The sequence below is a fragment of the Tupaia chinensis genome, unplaced genomic scaffold, assembly GCF_000334495.1.
Source record: "Tupaia chinensis unplaced genomic scaffold, TupChi_1.0 Scaffold000578_2, whole genome shotgun sequence".
Taxonomy (NCBI): Eukaryota; Metazoa; Chordata; class Mammalia; order Scandentia; family Tupaiidae; genus Tupaia; species Tupaia belangeri.
In genome coordinates this window covers 3,848,567-3,872,647 of record NW_006160094.1, presented here as the reverse complement: position 1 = coordinate 3,872,647, position 24,081 = coordinate 3,848,567, and the positions used below count along the sequence as shown (strand labels likewise).

The 24,081-nt window shown below is 47.6% G+C and overlaps 1 protein-coding gene across 24 annotated transcripts in view; it reads left to right on the top strand.

Annotated features, from left to right (window-relative positions):
• Window positions 1-24,081, top strand: part of PARD3 (par-3 family cell polarity regulator) — a 611,947-nt gene that overhangs the window by 184,301 nt on the left and 403,565 nt on the right. For all 24 annotated transcript variants that reach the window (XM_006158308.2, XM_006158309.2, XM_014591497.1 and 21 more), the window contains one exon: window positions 19,703-19,881. In XM_006158308.2, coding sequence (XP_006158370.1) covers window positions 19,705-19,881 — 177 coding nt within the window. In that variant the 5' untranslated portion in view covers window positions 19,703-19,704. The remainder of the gene's footprint in view (window positions 1-19,702; window positions 19,882-24,081) is intronic.

Here is a 24,081-nt window from a genome sequence, read left to right as displayed (position 1 = left end):
AAAACCACCGCGCCCCAAAAAAAAAAAAAAAAAAAAAAAAAAAAAAAAAACAGGAAAAAAAAAAAGAGCGTTTGCATCCACTGAGCGTGGGCCAGTCCTGTGGGTTCAGGCAGTGCCTGCTCAGAAGAACCTGGACCTGGCCGGGTGACCACATGTGGATCCCTGGCCCTGTCAGGCAGAGACGTTCCCGGTGTCACCACCAGTGCAGGGTCTCGTGGGCTGGAGGACTGGGGGGAAGGCCCCGTGGAGAGCGCTGCTTTGCCTCGCTCTGACCATGCTGCAACGTGCACACATGTCGTGGTAAAGGAGACAGAGCCCCCATTTCTGCTGCATATGAGGCTTTGGCAGGTCCAGGTTCCAAGGCTCGATATGATCTTTTAACTGTATGTAGCCAGTTCCTCTAACACATGCTGAGTGTGGTCAGTTTCAGGGCACTGAGGGGGTGTCTCTGAACACGGGATTGGGAAGACACGTGCGGGCACAGCAGTGTGTGGTGTCCCCGCCGCACAGGTACAGGAGCTGTGTCCTGAGTGTGGGTTACGGTAGGGTAGTGAGGTCATTAGAAAATGAAGAGATTGGAGCGTTACCTTTGTTTTACTGTAATTAATTTACTTTTTAACTTTTTGAAAAGATATTTGCCATAGGGTGTGTATGCTCACCAGAAAGAGAAAGAGAGACAGAGACAGACAGAGAGCGATAAACTGAGAACTCACCTCCCAGGGAGGATGGCCATGCTGCAGTCCCTTTTCCTCCCTTCTCCTCTTGGGAATTTGGACATGCACACACATGCACCTGGTGTGATTTTTCAAGCTGCCAAGTCTGGGACTCCAACAGCAGTTAGCCATATGGAAGTCCAGTGCCTTAACCATCGCCTAACCTACTGGCCCCAGTTTAGTCCTTAATAATTGCTTTGTTTGACAATCAACTCTCTAAAATTCCTGAAAATTCATTAATCTGCTCTCATGCAGCAGAGTGAGCCTACCCTAAACATTTCCTTCATCAAACACTGACATACCATGTTGACTTCATTGATGGGAGACGTTGGCACAAGGGTTGTCTGATTGGTGGTGGCCACTGCCTGGCGCAGCTGCGAGGTGCCCATGGCAATTGTCTGAGGAGACAGTGAGGAGAGAGATTTTAAAGGTGGATTGCAGTATAAGTCGACCATGTTGATACATTGCCTGGACTGGGTAAAGATGGGAAGGAAGAGAGAAGGTCCCGTTTCTGAGCAGGATCGTCTGGGACGTTTGCATACCCACGCTGCCCGGTCTTTTATTCTCGTCAGAAAAGTCATGATGGCATTTTTTTTTTTTTTTTTTGTAGAAAACCACCTCATGACTTTTGCCAAAACCCAGTATTTGCAAGTCATTCTTGAGATGCACCTCTAGATTTGCGAAATTACCAAATGACTATGATGCGTTGTGGCCTTCTGTCTGCCCAGCCCTTTCTGACGGATCCTCTTTCTAGGATATGGGGGGAAGTGCTGGCAGCACATCTCACTACATGGCACGCGTCTTTCTTCTTCTTTTTTTTTGGAGAGGTTTTCACTGTCTGTCTGGCGTGCACTTGCCAGACAGACAGAGACAGAGAGACAGAAAGTGAGAAATCACCCCCCAGAGGGGATGGCCACACCACAATCCCTTTTCCTCCATTCTCCTCTTGGGATCTTGGGCACGCACGCACACGCGCCCGGCGTGAGTTTAAGCCACCCGGTCCAGGACTTGAACCACGGTTGGGTACGTGGGACTCCAACGACATAGCCATCACGCTAACTGCTGGTCCCTCGCGCATCCTTCTTGATCAAACATTCTCACTTGCCCAAATTTTAACTTGATGACAGAGAAAAGAAGGGTTCTTTTCCTGTATTTGTTTTTTCTAGTGACTTAACAGTATTATCAAAATATTTCATGTGTATTTTGATATTTTAATTCATTAGATCTGTTTTGACATGGTGCCAGTCTTCTGATGGCTGGTATATTATTTTTATAGTAGGTTTTTGCCATAGGGTGCATGTACTTGCTGGAAGGAAACAGAGAACGGGAAAGTGGGAAATCACCCTCCCCCGCCCCCACGGCCCCCAGGTGGGATGACCATGCCACAATCCCTTCTCTTACACTCTTCTGTCAGGATTTTGGCCATGCACGCACACAAGCCTGTCATGAGGCTTAAGCCATCAGATCCAGGATTTGAACTGCGGATGGCCATGTGTGAGTCCAGTGCCTTAACCACCATGCTATCTGCTAGCCCCAGCTGGTGTATTCTTAATGGTTCTCCTGATCATTTTATGAACATATTGAATAATATTGTTTTGTAATAAGAATTCCTATTTTCTCTTTCTGGAACTGTAAACACAAAAAGAGTATGATTTGCAAAAAAATTGTTTAATCTCATCTGACAGTGAGCATTTAGGGCATGAGAATTTTTACCCATAGTTTGTTTTAGGGTATATAAGATTTGTTGAAATCTAAGGTTTCAAGGGTTTGAAAAATTTGAGATTACTTTTTTCCTCCACAAAGGAAATCCATTGTTCAGCTCCTGGCCCGCCTTGGACTGTGTGATGTATTACTGGGCGACTTGCTTGAAATAAATAAATTTCAGTTAACTAATTATTTCAACATATACTTTTTGAACACTCTTAAGTTCCAGGCATCTTAGAGTAAATCAGTTGTATATACCCCATTAGTTTTGATCCCTCAAAGCTTACCATTCTATAAATACATGGTTTACAATGTAGAGGCCTAGTGATGTAGTGTCTCTGTGCTGATTATGATAAAGGATTTCTGGTGATGATCTCAAATCTTAATGGAAACAGTGCTTAGGGGAAAAAGCAGTTATGGAAACAGAAATGTAAATTGGAGTGCAGATGAAGAGTAGGGGAAAGAAGGGCCAGCCTGTGGTAATGTGACTGGATCCCACGTGGCAGACCATGAGGTTCAAGTCCTGGACCTGGTGGTGGGAAAACATGTTCGTGCGTGTGTGTGTGTGTGTGTGTGTGTGTGTGTGTGTATGTGTCCCCGTGTGTGTCCATCCGTCTAGAATCCTGAAAGGAGGAGAGATACAGGAGAAGAGATTGTGGCGTGACCACACCCCTGGGGGGGGTGCTCTCTCGCTTTCTCTTTCATCTCTGTCTCAGGCAAGTACACCTGCCCTCTGGTAAATTCAAAGAGAAAAATTTATATCTGTACAACCTCGCCCATATTATTGATGTCTGTAAAGTTTTGAGATTGTTTCCTGGCAGCTAATGTGACATGGAAAATAAGACCTTTGTCTCCTTATCAACCTTCCTGCCCGAACTCTGGCCGCGGCAGGCTCCTGGCACACGCGTAGACATCACTTCACCCCCCAGTGAGGTTCTTTGCATTTACTCCTCTCATTTTTTTTTTATGGCCATATTGTTTAAATTTTCTCTGAGCTGATCTTGTCTCATGTATGAGGGATGTATTTGTGTGGCCGTGCATTCAAGCCCAGTGTTCTGAGCAGCGAGCAGTAAGAGGTTCTTTCCATCTACTCCTCTCATTTTTTTCATGGCCATATTGTTTAAATTTTCTCTGAGCTGATCTTGTCTCATGTATGAGGGATGTATTTGTGTGGCCGTGCATTCAAGCCCAGTGTTCTGAGCAGTGAGCAGTAAGAAAACCTAGAGTGTAAGATAGGAAGCAACACACACACACATCAAAAAGAAAAGAAGAAAAGCGAGCATCAGTGAACTACGTTTAGTTCACAAGCACGTGCTCACCAGTATTTGCCATTTCTCGCCGCTCTCCTGGGTTATCTACATGCCGTCTCATAACGCGCGCATCTTGCCTTGCGTTTGTTTCCCCGCGGTCACAGCATGTGTAGGAGAGGGGACGTTGGAGTGACCCGGTTACCCGGAGCACCGCGCTGGTGTGCCTGATGCAACAACGCAGTGCCCTTACCCAGTCAAGGTCAGTGGCCGGCGGCTGGCTGGGCAGCGACGTGTAATATCTTCATCTTTCTTTATTGGAGACACAAGGTGGAAAGAAAAATTGGTGAGCATTTTCTTTCTTAGAATCTCCATTTTGTTATTCATTCTTTGAATTTACCCATCACTGACAGGCGAATTATGAGAAAAACACTTTAGTGGTATTTGGTAGATTTGACTGAATTACGTGATCAATTCAAACACAGTTCCTAAATTGGCTAAATGTTTGAGAAGATTCTTTGGGTGAAAATAAAGACTATTTCACAAGCTTGTAATGACATATTGTGTGAAAGTATAGATTAAGGGCATCCAAGACATTTCATTGAATCTAAGCAAATGTTCCCAACACAGACCTAAGAGCAGATACCATCATGCTCACAGAAGCTGGTATAAAATTTAGACATTCTTATTGCCATGTAGTAGGTATTTCCAATAGTATTTTCTAAAGGTTAACTGTCAACACGTGGGTCTTAGGGAGTTGTACATGACTTAGACTATGGGATTTATTTTACAAGCAGTCCTTCTTGAACAATCCTTTAATACCTTGTTTCTAATAATCAAAAGCCGTTACAGTTAGAAAGGTTTTTAAGATAGACTCTAAGCCCTTGTTATAGATGAGGGGACTGGAACCCCGGGAGAGCACGGCCCACCCAGTGCTCTTGTGATGTGTGGTCACCGTTGGGATTCAGACCTAGGCGTGGTGAGCCCGTCCTTGTGCCAGCTGAGGCCCGTCGCCCTCACTAGCTCTCTTCGTTTTGTGTCAAATCGATGTGTGATCATATTTGCACAGAAACTAAGGAGGTATATTAGAAAATCTGTTCTAATGTAGATAAATTCTGTAGAATCAAATAAGATTGATTACCATCCCTACTTAATTCAGAGCAAAGGAAGGGAATCTAATTTTTCTATTTTTCCACACCTCGTTTGCCATAATGAAAATGGCTTTCTGCTTTGAATCATTTCCAATGAAACGATTTTCAATATTGTTGTCTTTGTGACATTTTGACAATTAAAATGCATTTCTTGAGACTATTGGAAATGCTGCAGTGCTTTTTCTTGTTTTTTTCCTTTTTTCCTGGTGGCTGTATCTGGGCTTGTTGCCTAGGAAACCACTCTTGGGTTGAATTCTGTTTGCTTGGCTGTCAGACTGGCAGAGTTATCGGTGAAGTTCTTGTCTTTGGAGTTACAAAAGTGCTACTTAAGTATTAGAAATGCTTTATCAATATTAAAGTGCTTTATCTTCTCAGTTAAAAAGCGACCAAGCGCTTGCTTTATTTTCTTAAAATAGTAGAGGGTTATTATTCTCCATGATTATCATTGGACTTTGCAGTTTCGTCTACAGATTTGCAGTAGGGTTTGAATTGTCACAGCGGGGTTGTTCCAAATATAGCACTTTAATAAAAAATGCTTATGTAAATATTTGTTTACTTCCTTAGGGAATCATAGACACGTGTTATAAGCCCCCAAATGTGCAAACATAGACGCAAAAGTAGTTCATAAAAAATTCAGAGATGCTACAGAATCTAGGTTATTTTGCCCTATATTTGACAAGTAGAAAAGCTATTCTGTTATATAATTTTTAAAAATTAAAGTGATAGGGACCAGTAGTTGGTATAATGGCTATGTCGCTAGACTCCCATGTAGTCGACCGTGGTTCAAGTCCTGAACCTCATGGCTTAAACTCATGCCGGCTCGTGTGCATGTGTGCCCAGGATCTCGAGTGGAGAATGGAGGAGAAGGGATTGTGGTGTGGCCATCCTCCCTGGGGGGTGATTTGTCACTTTCTTTCTCTCTCTTTCTGGTGAGCACACACTCCCTATAGCAAAAACCTCTCAAAAAAAAAAAAAATCAAAGGGAGAAAGTAAGTGCTGGAAATACCTTAGATCTTTTACTCTGTTAGCAATTAGAATTTAATCAAGCAGTAGAAAACTAATGCTTATTAAATTGTACTTTGGTGTAGGTAAATTCAGTTTCCTGGAAAAAAAAAAAAAAAGGTTCAGCAAAAGCATCTCCGAGTGATGTGTGTCTGTGTAGTACGGGAGCAGCCAGGCCTCCAAACACAGTGAGGGCAGCTGAGGAAGTGTATCTGGCTACTCCGTGGCCCAGCCCAGACAGGGCCTTCCTCCTTGGGCATTCCCAGGGTCTGCCAGGGAGGCAGAATCCCAGGCCCCGCCCCTCTCCCCGGAGTCAGGATCCAACAAGGTCCCTGAGGACTTACACCTAGAACGGTGACTCAGGGGCAGCCACTCATCAGAGCCACCGAAAGCTTGTAGCACAGTGCCAGTGTCCACCCTGTGCCCGATGTCCAGTTTTTGTGGGTAGGGGCCCTGGACCCAACATTGTATTCAACACCCCCAGGTTATTTGAATAACAAGTAAAGACCGAGAACCAATGAAGTAGCTCAAGAGTGTGTGCACAGGTCGAGGTGGGAGTATGGCACCCTGAGGACTGAGCTGGGTTTCCTGCCTCGTGTTCAGGTCAAGTAGAGGAGGCATGTAGGGAAGGAAGGGTGAGCCCTCCGCACAGGCTTAGTGCCTGATCTGAAGTCACGTAAGCATTTGGCTGGACAGGCATTTCGGTGAAAATGTAGCCTGTAGCCTCTTTCACAAAGCTGTAGTAACACACTGTGGTGAAAATATAGATTAAGGGCACCCAACACATCTCTTCTTCCTTCTTGCTTCTTCCTTCTTCCTTTCTTCTTCTTTTCTCTCTTTTTTTTTTTTAAGAGTTTTTTGCCATAGTGCATGTGCCTTGGTGTCGAGAGAGAAAGAGACAGAGAGAGGGAAAGTGAGAAATCACTCACCCCAGGTGGGATGGCCATGCTGCAGTCCCTTCTTCTCCATTCTCTTCCTTGGGTTTTGGGCACACATGCACACATTCATGGGATGATTTTCAAGCCACAGGTCTGGGACTTGAACAGTGATTGGTCACGTGGGAGTCCAGCGCTGTAACCAGTATGCCATCTGTTGGCCCCGTCCAACACATTTCTGTTCATTTAAAACGTTCCTGATGCAGACATGAAGTATAAGCGTTTAGTTGTACGTGGCACACACACACACACACACACACACACACACACACACACACGGAGGGGTCCCCTCTCCACTCCTTCCCACAACCTCCCAATGAAAAAGTATAACTGTGATGACATTAAAGGCCTCATCTGTTTGCCCGTCTTAGCTAAAAGGAACTTGTTTCATCCTCAGTTCTTTCCATGGCCTTCCTTCTTACCTGGGACGAGTGCTCACAGAGATCCGAGCATCAGGTGAGTCACACAGAGGGACTGACGGTCCTCTGGGCTCTGACCCCAGTGTGAGAGGCTTGCGCGTGTGCATGCACTGCACCCCTTCCGTGCAGGGACAGTGACAGTGGTGGCGCAGGAGGGACAGAAAATTGCAAACAGGTCAGAGCCCCGCTATTGAAGTTCTTGGTGTTCCAGATCCTGCTTGACGGGCAGGAGTGTTTCCTGTGGCCCGAGACTGCGAGCTGGGTGTTGTATCTCGCTGTTGATAATAGGTTAACTCGGGCCAGGAGGTTGTGGCCCTGCCATGCCAGTTCCTCCACCTAGAACATGGAAGACTCTGTAGCCTGTTCTTGGTATTGTTGCTCTGGGATTTGATCAGTTAATGCATTACGTTCTCAGCATGTACGTTACCTGTAGTAGATGTTCAGTACATGTTGGTGAATACAGACATGACTGCTTTATTACAAATGATCGGATGTGGTTCCTTTTACGTCTCTTTCCTTAAGGCAAAGAATGGATGGAACAGTTAGCTGTGGACGTCTCTGCGCGTTGGAGGTGATAGAACAGACACGCAACTGTGGCCTCTGCGCGTTGGAGGTGATAGAACAGACACGTAGCCGTGGCCTCTGCGCGTTGGAGGTGATAGAACAGACATGTAGCCGTGGTCTCTGCACATTGGAGGTTATAGAACAGACACGTAGCAGTGGCCTCTGTGCATTGGAGGTGATAGAGCAGACACGTAGCCGTGGTCTCTGCGTGTCGGAGGTGATAGAATAGACACGTAGCCGTGGTCTCTGCGTGTTGGAGGTGATAGAACAGACACGCAGCTGTATGTTTCAGAACAATCGAGTCTCACTGCCGCCTCGGAGGAACAGTTGGTGCCAACGGCCTTATCGATAGCCAGGATGTGCACAGCTCCGTGGTAAGGAATTAATGTGAAGCTGGAAGACTGGAGGTTGAGAAGTGGATAAGGAGCTAGTTGAATGTTTTTGACATGCTTCTGTCATGCCCCCTTCTATAAGCTATCGTTTCTCCAACTTCCAACAAACCCTCATCCTTTATTTTATTGTATTCATTTATTCACTTTTTTTTTTTTTTTTTGTACGCGCTCACCAGAGAGAAAGAAATAGAGACAGAGGGAGAGAAAATGAGATCATTCCTCAGGGGGGTGGCCATGCCATAGCCCCCTTTTTCCATTCTTAGCTTGGGCTTTTGGGCAAGCACACACATGCACCCAGCGTGAGCTTCAGGCTGCCAGGTCTGGGACTGAAAATGCGCAGTCAGCCGAGTGGGGTCTAGCGCCTTAGCCACCGCGCCGCCTGCTGGCCCCCTTCATTCACTTTCACTGAGAGCGCTGACCCCTTCATGGTGTGGCCTGTGCTTATTTGTGCATTTTCCTCGCCTCAGCAGGATGTAAACCTCTCAAGGGGCATCAACTGCCAGCATCTATTAGAGTGCCTAGCACATAGTAGGTACTCAGCAGATACTTGTCTTGAGAACCGAGATTTCATACTTATAAAGCGTTTAGTACTGTGGAGATTCGTGATCACTCCGGAAGTTACAGAATGAGGTGCCGAGACGGTAACGGAAGCGTAGTCCTTACGCGGCCGTGAGGGGCTTGCCGTTGGGCAGTGGCGGATGACGGCCGCCATCCAGTGAGAGGAGTGCAGCGGCGAGTGAAGTGGAGGGGCGTCAGATGGACGTCCCCCAGGAACAGGAAGCTAGCCAGTCAAATCGGCGAATGCTAGTCCCCACCTACGAGAAAAATATTATACTTTTATACAGAATTATGGGATAAAGGTTATAACAATCAAGGGATGGGAAAATAATGCTTATCAGACATTAACTTGACAGTTACTGAAGTACTTGAATTCTTAATAAAATAACAGAAGACAGATGTCAAAGGGGAAGACATTGAACGTTAGATAATATCTTCAGTGCAATCAGGAATCAACATCAATTTTTGGAAAAGAAATTGCTTGTCAGATGAAGTTGGTAAGTTTAGGATTTAATTGCATGATTGTTGAACTAAGATGGTAAACTGAAAGTGACATCGGGGACTCGATACACATGTACATGTAGAACTATACGTGAAGAATTAATTTATCGATAAATTGGCTTTTACTCAGCTATTCTTATAGGGAAGCCAACACTGTGTGGAAGGTACAGAACATGTAGCAAAAGGTAAAGCTCCGTTGGGATTTCTGGCGTGGAGCTTCTCACCGGTGTTTGAAACAGGAAGTCTTTGTCCTTTTCCCAAGCAGAACAAAACTTTCTTGGGGGGGAAAGGAGGGTCTGTTCAAGTTGTTCAATATCTGTAATTGTTTCTTCTACACTAAAGAGATTGCCCTTACAATACTTGAGATAATTAATGTCAAAGGATAGATTTGGGTGGAAGTCACACTCAGTTATCCCTTTATTTATAGAGTCACTTGAGCAAACATTCCCGAAGTGCTGTTTGCTCGAATTCCAGCCCAGGGTACAGAGAAGAACTGCCAGCCCTGCTCAGTGACACTGACATGAGCCCAGTCTCACTGGGGATCTAGGATCCTCTTGGACTTGGAGAGGGTCGTGCCCTCCAGGCTGATGTTAGTGAGGTTAAGAGGGGCTGGGGTAGGAACCACAGGGTCAGGTCTAGAGGAGTCTGTGGCTTCTGGAAGTTTCAGCATGTTCCAGCTGGGTCTGAGCATAAGACTTGAGACTAGCTCAGGTCCCATGGCATGAGTGCCAGGGCTTAATCTAATAAGGCTGTGACGGAATCACACCAGAAATTCTGGGTCCTGACATCTGATTCGTGGTTTAGAAATATATTATAAGTGCTTCCAGGACAGTGGGTTGGAGAGGGCCAGGACTGAAGAAAGGGTAGAATAAATTGAGCTGGAAAACTGAGCAGAGCCCATGACGCTCCGTGTGAGGTCTAAATTTTGTGTCACAGCTGAAACATCTTTTCAGCCTGACCTGGTCTGCGGCTGACTCTCAGAGGCCGGCGGTCAGAGCAGCAGCAGTGACATCATTTGGATGGTGAAATGTGGCACGACGGGGCCTGCGGTCTGAGGCCTGCATCACCCTAACCCGATTCCGGCCTGGTTTGTGTGCACGCACATGCACGTTAGATCCTGCGCATCTCACCTCCACGGCTACCTTTGTACATTGGCTTTAAGTGTCTAGCCGTCGTCCTCGAAGCTCCCCGCTTGCATGTTTTCTTCCTTCTCCTGTCTTGCTGGCCCTGACCCCACCTGTGCCACCCTGAAATAAACCCAGACAGACGATGCCCAGACTGCACCCCTGATGTCTTACTCACACGTTGGCGTCAGTGTCGGTTCAGCTCGTGTGCATGGAGGGCCTTACCTGTGGGACAAGACGTGGGTGTGCCGCACTGTCGGGGCTGCCCGCTTGTGTAGAGGCAGACCCAGATCACACAGTGGCAGTGTGGCCATCCTGGTGACCGAAGCAGGCAGGCTGTTGTGTGGGTGGTCAGAGCCTCCTAAGCAGGTGGCACAGAGGACAGTGTCCAAGAATGGCAGCTGACCCTGGTCTCCTGAGGTCTTGCTGACGTACTCAGAGGTCCTGTCAGTGCCCCCGCGGTGCCCCACACCCACGAAACACCAGACTCACACCGTCAAGGGTTGGCCTCCCATCTGCCTGCCGTGGGGGACCGAGAGCCCCGTGAGAGCAGAGGCAGGTCGGGACTGTGTCCCCAGACCCCTGGGCACTGGTGCTAGGATGTGGGCAGATGAAGGGAGGGAGGCCCCTGGTGCTCCTGGTAGGAGACTGCGCTGCGGGAGCGCGGGCAGCCCGCTGGTCACACCTGGCTGGAGCAGGAGGGAGCAATGGAGAGCGGAAAGAAGGCCTGCGACGCGAGGAACGCAACGCGGAGGACCTGGGCCCGGAGCGCTGGTGGACGTGGTGATGGTGCTTTGTTCCAGGTTTCGGGAGCCCTCTCCGTTCTGTGGGCATTTCTGAGGAAGGGACAGTGGACCCGCTATGGTGCTTCTGCATTTGTGATTGTTGCCTACCTGCCAAAATTCACTCGAAACTCCAAAATCCAGGCTCAGGGTGCCTGTGGCCCTTTGCAGACATGTGCAGGGTGGCAAATGGTTCGGGTCACACGCCTACCTGTGCCCAGTTGCAATCAAACAGGGTGACGGCCTGCCAGTTGTCACATCGTGTGCAAGTGTCCTTCTCCTGGGCTGTCTGGGGCAGATTTTCCACACTGTCATACTCTTTGGTATTTTGCTGCCAAATACCCCCCGACCATAGTACCAAAATGCTGCCTGGCACTTCCAGGCACCATTATCCCGCGATGTGCCAGAGGAAAGAGAGGGCAGGACGCACTTCACCCCGGCATGGGCTCCAGGGGGCGAGCCGCAGGACCGGTGGTCAGCCCAGAGGCCACGGGGCCACAGGGGAACAAAGCCATGTCTCGGCTAACCCGCCCTGGAGCTGGGGCAGCGTCGCTCATTTGGTGACTTCCCTGAACATGGCGACTTGGAGGGAGGAGCGGCGCCCCTGTTGGACTTAGGTGCGGCTCTGGGAGCTGAGGATGGAGGAGTGAGGAGCTGGAGTTTCCGCCCTCGCGGGGCTGACCGAGCTGCTGGGGCTGCTGGCCATACGGCAATATACACACAGGACTCTGGTGCTGGGGACAGGCGACGCCGTGGGTCACAACGACGTGGCTGCCTCCCAGCCCTTTTCTCTTCTTTCTCTCTCCAAATGTTTTGGTCTTTTTTTTTTTTTAAGTTTTTGCCATAGGGCATGTACATTCACCAGGGAGAGATGGAAAGTGAGAAATCACCCCCCGGGGGGATGGTGACGCTGCAATGGCCACTCTCCCTTCTCCTCACCGGATTTTGGGTACGCGCGCACACACACACACATGCACATGCATGCACACACGCCTGGAGTGAGTTTCAAGCTGCTGGGCTCAGGAGTAGAACCAGGGCCGGCCATGTGGGAATCCAGCGCTTTAACCAGCACTCTACCCGCTGGCCCTGTTTTGTTCACTTTTAAGGAAAGCAGCTCAGCTCTCCAGCCTGCTCCCCTGCTCCACCGTGCTGTGCTCCCTCCTGGTCTCTCTCTCCTGTTGTCTCTTTCCTGTGGACACTCTCCTGGTGACAGCTCCACGAGTCAGTGTGCTTCTCCCCCTCACTGTCCCCTGAGGGTCCTCGAAGTCTGGAAAGAAAACAGAGACGTGCCTCCTTCGTGCCCTCCCGGAGGACGCCTCTGCTGCCAGCTGTCCGATCGCTCTGCTCACCTGTGGGTCTTTGTCTTCTCTCTTTAAAGCTATTTGTTCATTTATTTCTTCCACGAGTGAGAGAGACACAGAGACCGGGAGGGAGCAGCCCAGCAGGTGGGTGAGGCTGGGTGCTGGTGTTGGGGGAGGCGTCGTGTCTGAGCGTGACCCCCATCATTGGTGTCTGCACCTGGCAGGTGTCCTGTCCCCGCCCATACTGCCCCCCCCCTCAGGTGTTTCTCTGCACTGTCCCCTGCCATCCTCTTGCTGAGCTCTGCGTTCGCAGGCCCTGAGCCCGGCTCTGGGCAGTGGCACCCTGTCAGCCTGTTGTTCCCCTGGGGGTGGCCAGACTCCCTTAGGGTGACTGTCCCACAGTAAATGACTCTCACTACTTGGCCCCGTGGTCGTTGCTTTTAGAAATCTCTAGAACAGTGCTGTTACCACGTGCTCACCACACACCTGTGACTTCACCCTGCCAGAGCAAACATGAGAGGACACATTGTCGGACAGAGAGGCAAGCCTGCGGTGGGGACACACTGCTCTCTGCCCCTGCACTGGCCCGAGCTCTCCCTGGTGGGCGGTAGCTGCCTGGACTCTGGCCATTTTCCGTCTGCTGTGGCTCTGTCAGCGAAGGGTTGGGGACACAGGACACACTGACACACTGCTCCCTGCCCCTGCACTGGCCCGAGCTCTCCCTGGTGGGCGGGTAGCTGCCTGGACTCTGGCCATTTTCCGTCTGCTGTGGCTCTGTCAGCGAAGGGTTGGGGACACAGTTTTCAGGCTGTGTCACCCGAGGCGGTGAGTTTCTGAGAGTTATAATCATCTCCTCACACAGTCACGGGGTTAGCGCTGACACTGCCCACGGGACCTACCGAGTCCCCACTTCTGTCTGTGCCCATGGACAGTGGCTGCACGGTCAGACTCCCAGCGAGAGTCCTGACGTCACACACTTACAGTAACGCCTCAGAAAAATTCTCGTTTTTTCTGGGGAAACGTTACTATGCCATTAGAAAATCGTATGTATTTCTCCCTGTTGACATTCTTTTTCTGCTTATGTGTGCCTAAGATCCAGTGAAACGGTCAAACATCTGGTGTGTGTCGAATTGTCTTTTACCCCGCAGAAGAGCCGCGCTGTTCTCTCGGGTGAAGTGCAGGTGTCTCGGAGATGGGACAGCCGTAGTTCTTCCTGGGCGGCAGTGGGCATCCGCAGACACAGGACTGGGAGTCACCCGGCAGGTGCTGTGGGGGAGCCCGTCCCTCAGGAGCTTGGCATCCTTTGACCCAGCCCTCAGATTACTGGGTTGTCAGAAAAGTCATGACGCGTTTTTGCATAGGAAAACAGAAAAATATGTCGTGACTTTTCCAATGACCCAATATTTATCTGGGCCTTGGTGCACTAATCTGAAATGTGGTATTTCAGGTCATCTCTAAGGCACTGCCAATCATAATATTCTTATTCACTGCTTAGATAAGAAATACGTAATATTGAGGTGATGAAGCCCATTTTTATATCCTCCTTTTTTTCAAAGTTTGTTTTCTGCTTTGATTTCTACACGTATTTTCCTCTAGGGATTTTTACCTCAGCAAGTGAATTACCAGAAAGGGGCTTTATAGCGGGGGCCAGTATACCCTGGAAGGTCGGTTTCACAATCCTGATCACAGATTTTTATCTTCCTGGGATGGGCTGATAGTTTGGTTCTTCCCGCAGTGAGATGTGTCTTTTGGGAAGGTCCTCCTGGCCTGAAGACGGGGGCATGGAGGAAGGGTTATGTTGTCTGTGTCAGAAGTTCTCCACAGTGTGTGCAGCACCGCCTTGTTTACGGATCTGATGACACACCTTGATGGTCTATGCCTGCCTTTTTGCAGGATTATTCATTGCCTTGAGTCCTGTAACAATTTAAAAATTAGTTGAAGAATAAAAGAAGAGAAGCATTGGGTCAGGTGATGAGGAGTTGGGGTGGGGTATTTCACAGTTAAAAAATGTATCTATGGGGGACCAGCAGGTGGCACAGTGCTTAAAGTGCTGGACTCCCACATGGCTGATCACAGTTCAAGTCCTGAATCTGGCAGCTTGAAAAATCATGCCGTGTACATGTGCGTGCATGCCCAAAATGTTGAGAGGAGAATGGAGGAGAAGGGATTGTGGCGTGGCCATCCTCCCTCGGGGGTGATTTCTCTCTTTCTCTCTGTCTGTCTCTCTAGGAGTGCATGTGCATGCCCTATGGGAAAAACCTTTAAAAAAAAGCAACACCCCTTTAACTTTGCTCACAATTCATTGTTAAGTTTATCGTTTCTTTCACTTATTTAAAAGCCTCTTTACCTAGAGAGACAAAGCAACACGTATGGTGCATTCGTGCCGCAGCGCACCTCAGCCCGCGTGGCAGGTCGATTGCTGTGGTATCCACTCTTCAAAGCAGTGCACACATCAAACGGTCTCACCACATCCCGGGCCCAGCGACATCCCACCAGTTCCTCTGTGCTTCATCCAGCAGCTTAATTATTGAAGATTCTTGGCTTTGAATTTTCTTTTTAATATTTCAGAGGACATACTTTGAAAATCTATATATTAAATAAATCACAAGATTAGAGTTAGAACATTTTATTACCATATTTTAAAATGCATCCATTTTTCTAAAATTGGGGATGAGGAATCGTAATAATAATGACCAAATTACCTTAAATGAGAGCTCCTATTATTTCTAATTACGATAATGAACACAAATTACATCGGATTATTAGTAAGGCTGAAATAGGCCACGGGCCCCAGAAACATGCAGCGAATCAGAGGTGAGAAGACGCGTCCATGTTTTATTCCTCTGAGACATAGACAAAATTGCCTTCTCTGTGTGGTGTCACATTCTGTCAGGACAGTGGGCGGTCCAGACGCAGGCGGTGCTTCACTGTTTACATTGATGACAAGGCCACGTGTTTGTAACGGCAGAAGACCTCACACCGTGTGGCCACCTCTGCTCCACTCTTAGCTTCTGTGTATTTCTTTCTCCTGGGTTCCTTGTGCTACTTGAGCCTGCTTAGAAGCACCTGCTACTGGCTAGCAGGTGGTGTGGTGGTGAAGGTGCTAGACTCTCATATGGTCGGCTGTGGTTCGAATCCTGAACCCCATGGTTCGGAACTCATGCGGAGCATATACGTGTAGGTGCCCAAAATCCTGAGAGGAAAATGGAGAAGGGATTGCTGCATGGCAATCCCCTGGTGGTGGGGGGGGAAATTTCTCACTTTCCCTCTCTCTGTATCTGTCTGTCTGCCTCTCTCTCATGAGGGCATGAACCCTATGGGGGGATGGCCATGCCACAATCCCTTCTCCTCCATTCTCCTATCGGGATCTTAGGCACGCACGCACACGCGCCTGGAGTGAGCTTAAGCCACCGGGTCCAGGACTTGAACCATGATCGACTACGTGGGAGTCCAGCGACATAGCCATTACGCTAACTGCTGGTCCCAAGTCCTTGATTCAACATCTTATGACGTCACATGGCATTGTGCTGGTGAGAACACACCACCTCCTTCTGTCACTGGTCCTCTCCTCTCCTCATGGATCTATAGAGTGCTGGTTATGTGTGTCTGCTTGTCCCGAAGAGATTAGCACTGTGTTCACACGATGCCGGCCCTCGTTATGGATCTAATCAAGTCACACATGGCGTGTCGGCTACTGTGGGACATTTTCTGCACAGGGAGAGGAGGCTGATCATGGCCGTGCAAATTCACACTTACAGGAAATAGCTCCTGAGGGTACTGGGGAGTTCCAGCGGATTTTCACGTGGGGTTCATTGTGGATAGTGGGTGCTGCCTTCAGTCCTTACATGTGAGCATTCCTGTCCCCACCCTGCCGCCATACGTGCAGGGAGGGAGGGATGCCGGGAGCGACGGGGACGAGTGAGCAGAACGGGGTTGCTTAACAAGGGAATAAGTAAAGCCAGTAGCTGGGAAGCCACAGAACTTCTCCGAGTAACTGCATGGAATTGCTCGGGAGTATTTTACCGCCTTACCTCTTTCCGCCTTTGACACTTTCCTACATACGCATATTAGATAGATAGATAGATGGAGGGGTGTAGATGTACAGATAGAGATGGGTGGATGGGTGGGTACATGGAGATACATAGTTTTGGGGAGGAATTTTGTTTCTTCTTGAACAGTCCTTATAGTGAGAACATTGTATCTGTAGCACAGAGAGGATCTTATATGTTTATTTTTATGAACTTAGTCTGAGAATAACTATATGGTTCTTTGTGATTGTTTATTTTCGCGTGCAAAGATGTACAGATAGAGATGGGTGGATGGGTGGGTACATGGAGATACATAGTTTTGGGGAGGAATTTTGTTTCTTCTTGAACAGTCCTTATAGTGAGAACATTGTATCTGTAGCACAGAGAGGATCTTATATGTTTATTTTTATGAACTTAGTCTGAGAATAACTATATGGTTCTTTGTGATTGTTTATTTTCGCGTGCAAATTATAAGCAGTAACGGCTGTCACAGGTATGTATAAGCACTTAAAAATCAGAAATTATTCCCTAGTTTTCATGTATGTGTTTCTCCCAGTGGATTAAGATAACCACCACTGGGCTGAGCAGGTGGCGTAATGGTTACATTACTGGACTACCGTGTAGTCGACCACAGATCGAGTCCCATACCCGGCAGCTTAAAACTCAGGCCAGGAGCTTGTGCATGCATGTTCAAAGTCCCGAGACGAGAATGAAAGAGAAGGGACTGTGGCGTGGCCTTTCCCCTGGGAGGTTGTTTCTCGCTGTCTGTCTCCGTCTCTCAGGGTCTCTTTGGTTAGTGCATGTGCCCTATAGCAAAAATCTCTCAGAAAAAAAATAACCACCGTCAACATTTAATTAAATGTTGAACATATTTTTTCTCTTATAATGTGTTGTTATTAAATCCTTACGATGTAGAAGCAAATACTGCATGCAATACTACTATGATTTACATGCCAGTTTTTTCCTGCCCATTTCTAATTTGCTGTGACAGTTTGGAGACTTTGGGACCGGCAGTGGCTTCAATGTAACCATCCATGTACATAAATGGACTTCTATGTGGGATCCTTAAGAATCTTTATAGCTAGCACTGTTGACCAAAGTTTCAAAAATGATTCTCATGGAGTTACTGATAAGTGTTCTGGTTCCCGGTTAAAGCTGTTTTGCTAAAGACGTTTAAAGTCAATGCTTAGCTTGCATCCTTTTGAAAATTCTGTTTTAATCTCAGTTGTGTGTCATGTGCTTAGTACGTTTTGGAGCATTCGGGAGCTGGCCATGGGACTTTTGGCTCTGAGTCTCGCCTTTATTCTTTCTTAGCTCTGTGGGTCTCTGCTGAAGCAGTGGTCTTATCTGCCAGGGGATTCTTAGTGCTCCTGAGGAAGATACTCATCTGGGCTTATTGTGAACTTTGCGATAGCATTTGCAAACAAACTGTTCTCCTATTTGCATTCAGTGGCTAAATCCTGTTTTTCAGGTAATTGCATATTTGATTAATTGGCTGAAAGTACCTAAATATTAATATATTACTTTCTAGAATTTCTTTTCTTTTTCTTTTTCTTTTTTTTTTTTTTGGCTAGAGGGCACATGCACTTGCCAGAAAAAAGATGCAGAGAGATAGAAGGCAAGAAATCACCTGCTGGGGGGGGTTGGCCACCCCACAATCCCTTCTCCTCCATTCTCCTCTTGGGATCTTGGGCATGCACACACACGTGTCCAGTGCAAGTTTAAGCCACTGGGTCTGGGACTTGAACCACGGTCAACTACATGGCAGTCCAGCGACACAGCCATTACGCCAACTGCTGGTCCCCCAAATTTCTTTATATTAAGGTTAAAAGACATGTCTCTAGTGTGCACTTTTTTATGACATGTTACTGAATACAAGAAACATTTTTTATGTAACAAAATTCTTTAATAGACCAGCTAAATGTTGCCCAGATCCTGCATTTTTAGCCCAGCCTACATGATTACGAGAGGACATTGGTTTTGCCGCTCAGATTCCTCGTGTGTGTCTGATGACGTGAGTGGGCATCGCGGAACTGTTTGGACGGCGAGGCCAGGGCCATCTGCTGGCGCTCTCTCCTGAGCCTGCAGTGTGCTGGGCACCGTTCTGAGCCGTGATCTCAGTCCTCACAGCATCTGTAGGAGCGAGATACTCTTATATTTGAGGAGACAGTGACTCAAGGCAGGGGACACCCCGGAAGCTCCCTGGAGCCCCTCAGACAACAAGCTGAAAAGCCCAACCCAAGCTCGCAGTCACATGCCAGCGCCGATTCCTCCCCATTTCTATCATCATAAAGCGATGTAAAGGAACAAACGGAATTTGTATTTAGAGTGCTGCCCATCCTTTGTCGGTTGTGTTGTTTTTTGCCTGCCTGCCTGCCTGCCTGCCTGCCTTCCTTCCTTCCTTCCTTCCTTCCTTCCTTTCTTTCTTTCTTGTTTGTTTAATGAGAGAGAGAGAAGTAATAATTCCAGTGTGGTTTCCCAGGCCCCAGTCCTCCTGCCCTGGCCCCAGCTAGCTAGGATCACTGTACTCGCAGTGTGGCCGGCCTGTTTAGCTGGTTGGGGAGCAGCACCCAGCCTCCATGCAGCCCCAGGCCCATGCCAGGGCACCCTCCCTCTTGTGCCACACCGGCTGGGAACCACTGGCCCTCTTTTCTTCTTAGATGTGCTGTAGGTTGCATGTGCTCACTAGAGAGCGGGGCAGAGAGAGCACCCCGTTTGGGGTGTGGTCCTGCTGCAGTCTCCTCTCTTCTGTCTCCCGTCCTATCGGGATGTGGGGAATGCACATGTGCCCAGTGTGTTGGTGAAGCTGGTGGGGCCCTGATTTGAACCATGTGGCCATGTGGGATCTGGCTTTCCTAAACACCAAGCTGCAGGATGGCCCCACTGTGTCATTTTAAAAAGTGTCATTCTGGGACCAGCAGGTGGCGAAATGGTGATATCGCTGGACTGCCATGTGGTTGACTGTGATTTGAATCCTGGACTCAGTGACTTAAACTCATGCTGGGCACATGTGTCTGTATGCCCAAAATCCTCAGAGGAGAATGAAGGAAAAGGGGTTGCAGTGTGGCCATCCCTCTCGCGGATGATCTCTTGCTTTCTGTCTCTCTGTCTCTGTCTGTCTGTGTGTCTGGCTAGCACTCATGTCCTATAGCAAAATCTCTCTCTTTAAAAAAAAAGAAAGAAGTGTCGTTCTTCTGTTCTTTAATTTCTGACGTTTAACACCAGCGATCCTGATTTTCAGACGTTTGTATCTTTTTTTAAATGTGTTGTTGTGTTTGTAGATATGCCTCTTCACGTCCGACGGAGCAGTGACCCAGCCTTGATTGGCCTCTCCACCTCTGTCAGTGACAGCAACTTCTCGTCTGAAGAGCCTTCGCGGAAAAACCCCACGCGCTGGTCAACAACAGCCGGCTTCCTCAAACAGAACCCGCCTGGCGGCCCCCAGGCCTGTGACAGGAAGGTAACTCCCTCAGTTCCTTTGCCGCAGCCCTTTGCGCCTCAAGCTTTCTTGCGGTCAGTGGTGGGAGTCCGCCATGGGGAAGACCCTCCCGCCAGGCCCCTGTGTGTATTACCGACCTGCATATCAAAGGCAGGTGACCGGATGCACAGAAACCGGATGCACAGAACGCTTGAAGATTTTGACAGAATCCATGCCGTGTATGGTGTACATTTATGCGTCCGTTTTTAATAAACAGGGTGTACATGCAATGAAAAAGGAAAACTTGTGGTCCAGCTCCATGGTTAAGGCAGCCAGATTCCACAGAATCAACTGAGCACGGTTTGAGCCCTGCACCCAGTGGTTTGACTAGTATGCTGGGAGTATGCACGTGTGCCTAAAATCCCAAAAGGAGGGAAGCGTGGAGGAGGAGAGGCTGTGGCAGGATCATTCCCACGGGGGTGCTTTTTCCCCCCTCTCCTGCCCACCCTCTCAATTTGGTGAGAGCAAGCGCCCTCCAGCACAAGAGGGGAAAGAAAACTCTGTTCATGGAATGTATGCCACATCCCTTTCCCACTTTCCTCGTCACCTCCATTTCTCTCCATAAGCAACCGCTTTGTTTGCCTTACGATGTACACATATATAAACAAATGCTTATACTGGCCCGTGACGCATATTCAAGAACTCTAGCATTATGGGCTTCTAAGGGTGAAGGCGGACTTCGTGTAATCTACCCTGACTGCCCAATCGATCATTTCGTCCGCTCTCAGTCTCTGCAAAACAGAACAGTGCTGTCTCACGTAAATAAGATCTTCTCCCTGGACCTAATTTGTTCTAGTCCTTGACCTAATTTATTTAGTCTAAATAATAAATGTTATTTTAGGCTATGCGGTTTAGTGTTATAAATCTGTTTGCTAATGCTCTCTGCCGTGGGTTCCTACTGAGCCCCTGGCGTCCCTTTTTGTCATGCCGCTAACCTCTTCCTTTTTCAGCTGTGTTTGCAGTTTTCACTGCTGGGTCTGTAGAGTAGATGCTCAGTAAACACCTGTCGAATGAATTAGTCAACATTTTCCAATGCAGCTAGTGTTTTAGCACAGCCTGTCCTGAGAATCGAGGAAATAATACCGATCACATGTTAATATCAAAATGGATACAGTTTGATATTTGCTTGATTTGTCCTTTGCATCTGTGTAAAAATGGCCTGTTTTAAATATTTCCTTTTATTTTGCATGTGAATATGCTCTTCTTTGGCCTAGTTCAAGTGAGAAAAGGAACATGGAGTACTCATTTAAATTGGGAAAAATCTGCTAGGAGAAAACAGAATGCTTTTGTTTTTGATTGTTTTGAATTAGACACTTCACTGTTAGGCGCACTCTACTGAAATATTTTGTTATTTTGTTAAATAGATTTAATGAGGAACCACATGGAAGTAACTTTTTGAAAAAGCTTGTATTTTATTCATGGTAGAGTGTGTGTGTACACGCACTGGACAGAGAACGAAGGCGTGTACAAATCCCCTCCACAGGTGCCTTCCGGCCGCAGTCTTTCTCCCTGTCCCCCAGCTGAGCAGGCCTGGGGTGTGTAGGTGCACATCACATCTGTGTGTCCAGCTGCCTGGGCTGGACCTTTGGACGCACAGTCAGCTTTGGCCTCCCTGCCCTGTGGTTCAGAACCCCACCGCCTGCACAGTGGCCGGGCCTACACTGCAGTACCTTCTCGTTAAGATTAGCTAGATGTTGGGACCAGCAGTTAGCTTAATGGCTATGTCACTGGACTCCCATGTAGTCGACCAAGGTTTGAGTCCCAGATCTGGTGGCTTAAACTCATGCTGGGCACGTGTGCATGTGTGCCCAAAATCCTGAGAGGAGAATGGAGGAGAAGGGATTGTGGCGTGCCATCCCCCCTGGGAGGATGAATTCTCGCTTTCTGTCTCTCTGTCTCTCTGTGTCTTTTTGGCTAGTGCAGCGAATCAGTATTACTGTGGCTATGAAGGGTCAGCGAGTGGAATGGAATTAAGGCACTAGATCCCACGTCATTGACCACAATTCAGGTCCCAGACCCGACACCTTGAAGATCACACTTGGCACACACGTGCGCTTGCCCAAAGTCCCAAGAGGAGATGGAAAGAGAAGGGATTGTGGCATGGCTGTCCTCCCTCCAGGACGGTTTCTCACTTTCCCTCTCTCTGTCTCTCTCTGGTGAGCCCGTGTGCCCTGTAGCAGAACCCTAAAAAAAAATTAGTGAACACACACATGGAGTTGGGATTCTGCTGTATCTGCATGTTTGCATCCTGTTTGTTTAAGAGATTTTCTCACTTGTTAGGGATTTCTCTTGGTATGAATTTCACTAGAAAATATTTGTAATCAATGTCGTGTAGTCCAGTATAGGGTATACACTATTTAGCATTCTGCCATTGGTAGACATTTGTGTGATTTCCTTTCTCTTGCACTGTTAATATCAGTGTTTTGAGACATTGTTGAATATATCATGTTTTTCTTCAGAATAGACTTAATGTACATGGATGTACTCCAGTGTATAAACCAGTCAAGGTGGCAGTTACATATTTGAGAAAATTTTTGCCTATGCAGTGTATTAGTTAGCAGTCAAATGACCATACTTTCCCTAGGACAGTCTTCAGTCTATATGTTTATATATCTAGATGAAATTATGCTCACATGTAATACGCTTAAAGAGTAATATGTAATGGATTCTCTTTTTTTTTTTGAGTTTTACAAATGATAATTTACTTTTGCTTTTAAAACACCGATTCACTAATCTTGCTGTGTACATTTTATGCTATTTTTATTTTAGTCTGAGACATGGAGATATATATACACATTATAGGTATATCTGATATGTATGTATGTAGTTTATAGATACCTTTAAACACACACGTGTGTGATTAAATGCTATCTTATTTTCTGTTTTCAAAAGTCCTCCCCTCTGTCAGTATTTAGAACGGTTGGAGGAGTGTCCCCTGCTGTCAGACACAAAGCATCACCTTCCTGACTTATGCCGAGTCCCTGAGGGTCACAGCTGGGTAATTTCAGGATGTTATACATTTTCTCTCCCTCTTTTTTATTTTTGGCAGTTTCTCACCTTTATTAACCTGGAGCTCCTTCCTGCCCACCTGAGGGGCTGGTCAGATGTTCCACACCCTTATCAGCGTATAGCGGTGTAGGTTTTCCATATAAAAACACCACTAAGTTAGTTAGGCATTTGTGGTCTTGTGATCATTGATCTCTGGCAGTTAAAATAAGCTAGCATTCTTGAATATTCACCTGCGTGGCTAAGTGGCTCATACTCTTCTTACTGATACAGGGCAAGGAAATACCTTCAGAGTAATGTTGCCAATCAATTAAATCTCTTCTTTCTGAGCAGGAAAGTTCTATTGTCTTATGATAGAAAACGATGCACCAGGTCGATCTCACTCCTGTGGGTCAAAGCTCCAGATGAACGGTGGACAGCGTGAAGGCCTTCTGCCATTCCAGGCGGGGTAGATGGTCTTTAGATGATGCTAAAGCACTGGGAGCTTGGAGGGACAGGGGTTCAGGGCCTCTGCATTTCTTCAAGTGTCCATACTGTTATTGGGAGGCAAGATATAGAGGGGAACCGCACCTTGGGTTGTTTTCAAAGTTTTTTGGGGTGCTTGTTCACCCTGAACTCGGCATTTTGTGCCCACCCTTCTGTTACAGAGAACCTTTCGTTCTCGCAGGCTGTGTGGAAAGCATCTTGCTAGCAGCTATATTCTCATCAGAGATTTTATTTGTATTTCGAGTATTTCATCGTGGAAAGGTGCATTTCAATCAGCATGAGTACGTCAATCCTTCTGCCACCTCTTGATCACCTCACTGAGTCTGTGCCTCTGTGGACGAAGAGGCCAACCAGCTCGCAGAGGGGGCTGGACCCCTCCCATCCAGAAGGACCGAGTGAGGCACTCAGCAGAGAGCCTGCCATGGGGTTCCAGACTGTGTCTGCTCCCCTGTGTGGTTCCCAGCATTTCTTCCTGCTCCTAAGTAACGAGAGGTGTGGCTTTTCCAAGTGATGCCCTCTCCTCCTGGAGTAGCACAGGCAGAACTGGCATCAAAACTATGTCCCCACTTGTTTTTGTTTGTTTGTTTGTTTGTTTTGTTTTGTTTTTGGAGAGGTTTTTACCATAGGGTGCGTGCACTCACCAGAAAGACAGAGAGAGACAGAGAGACAGAAAGCGAGAAATCACCATCA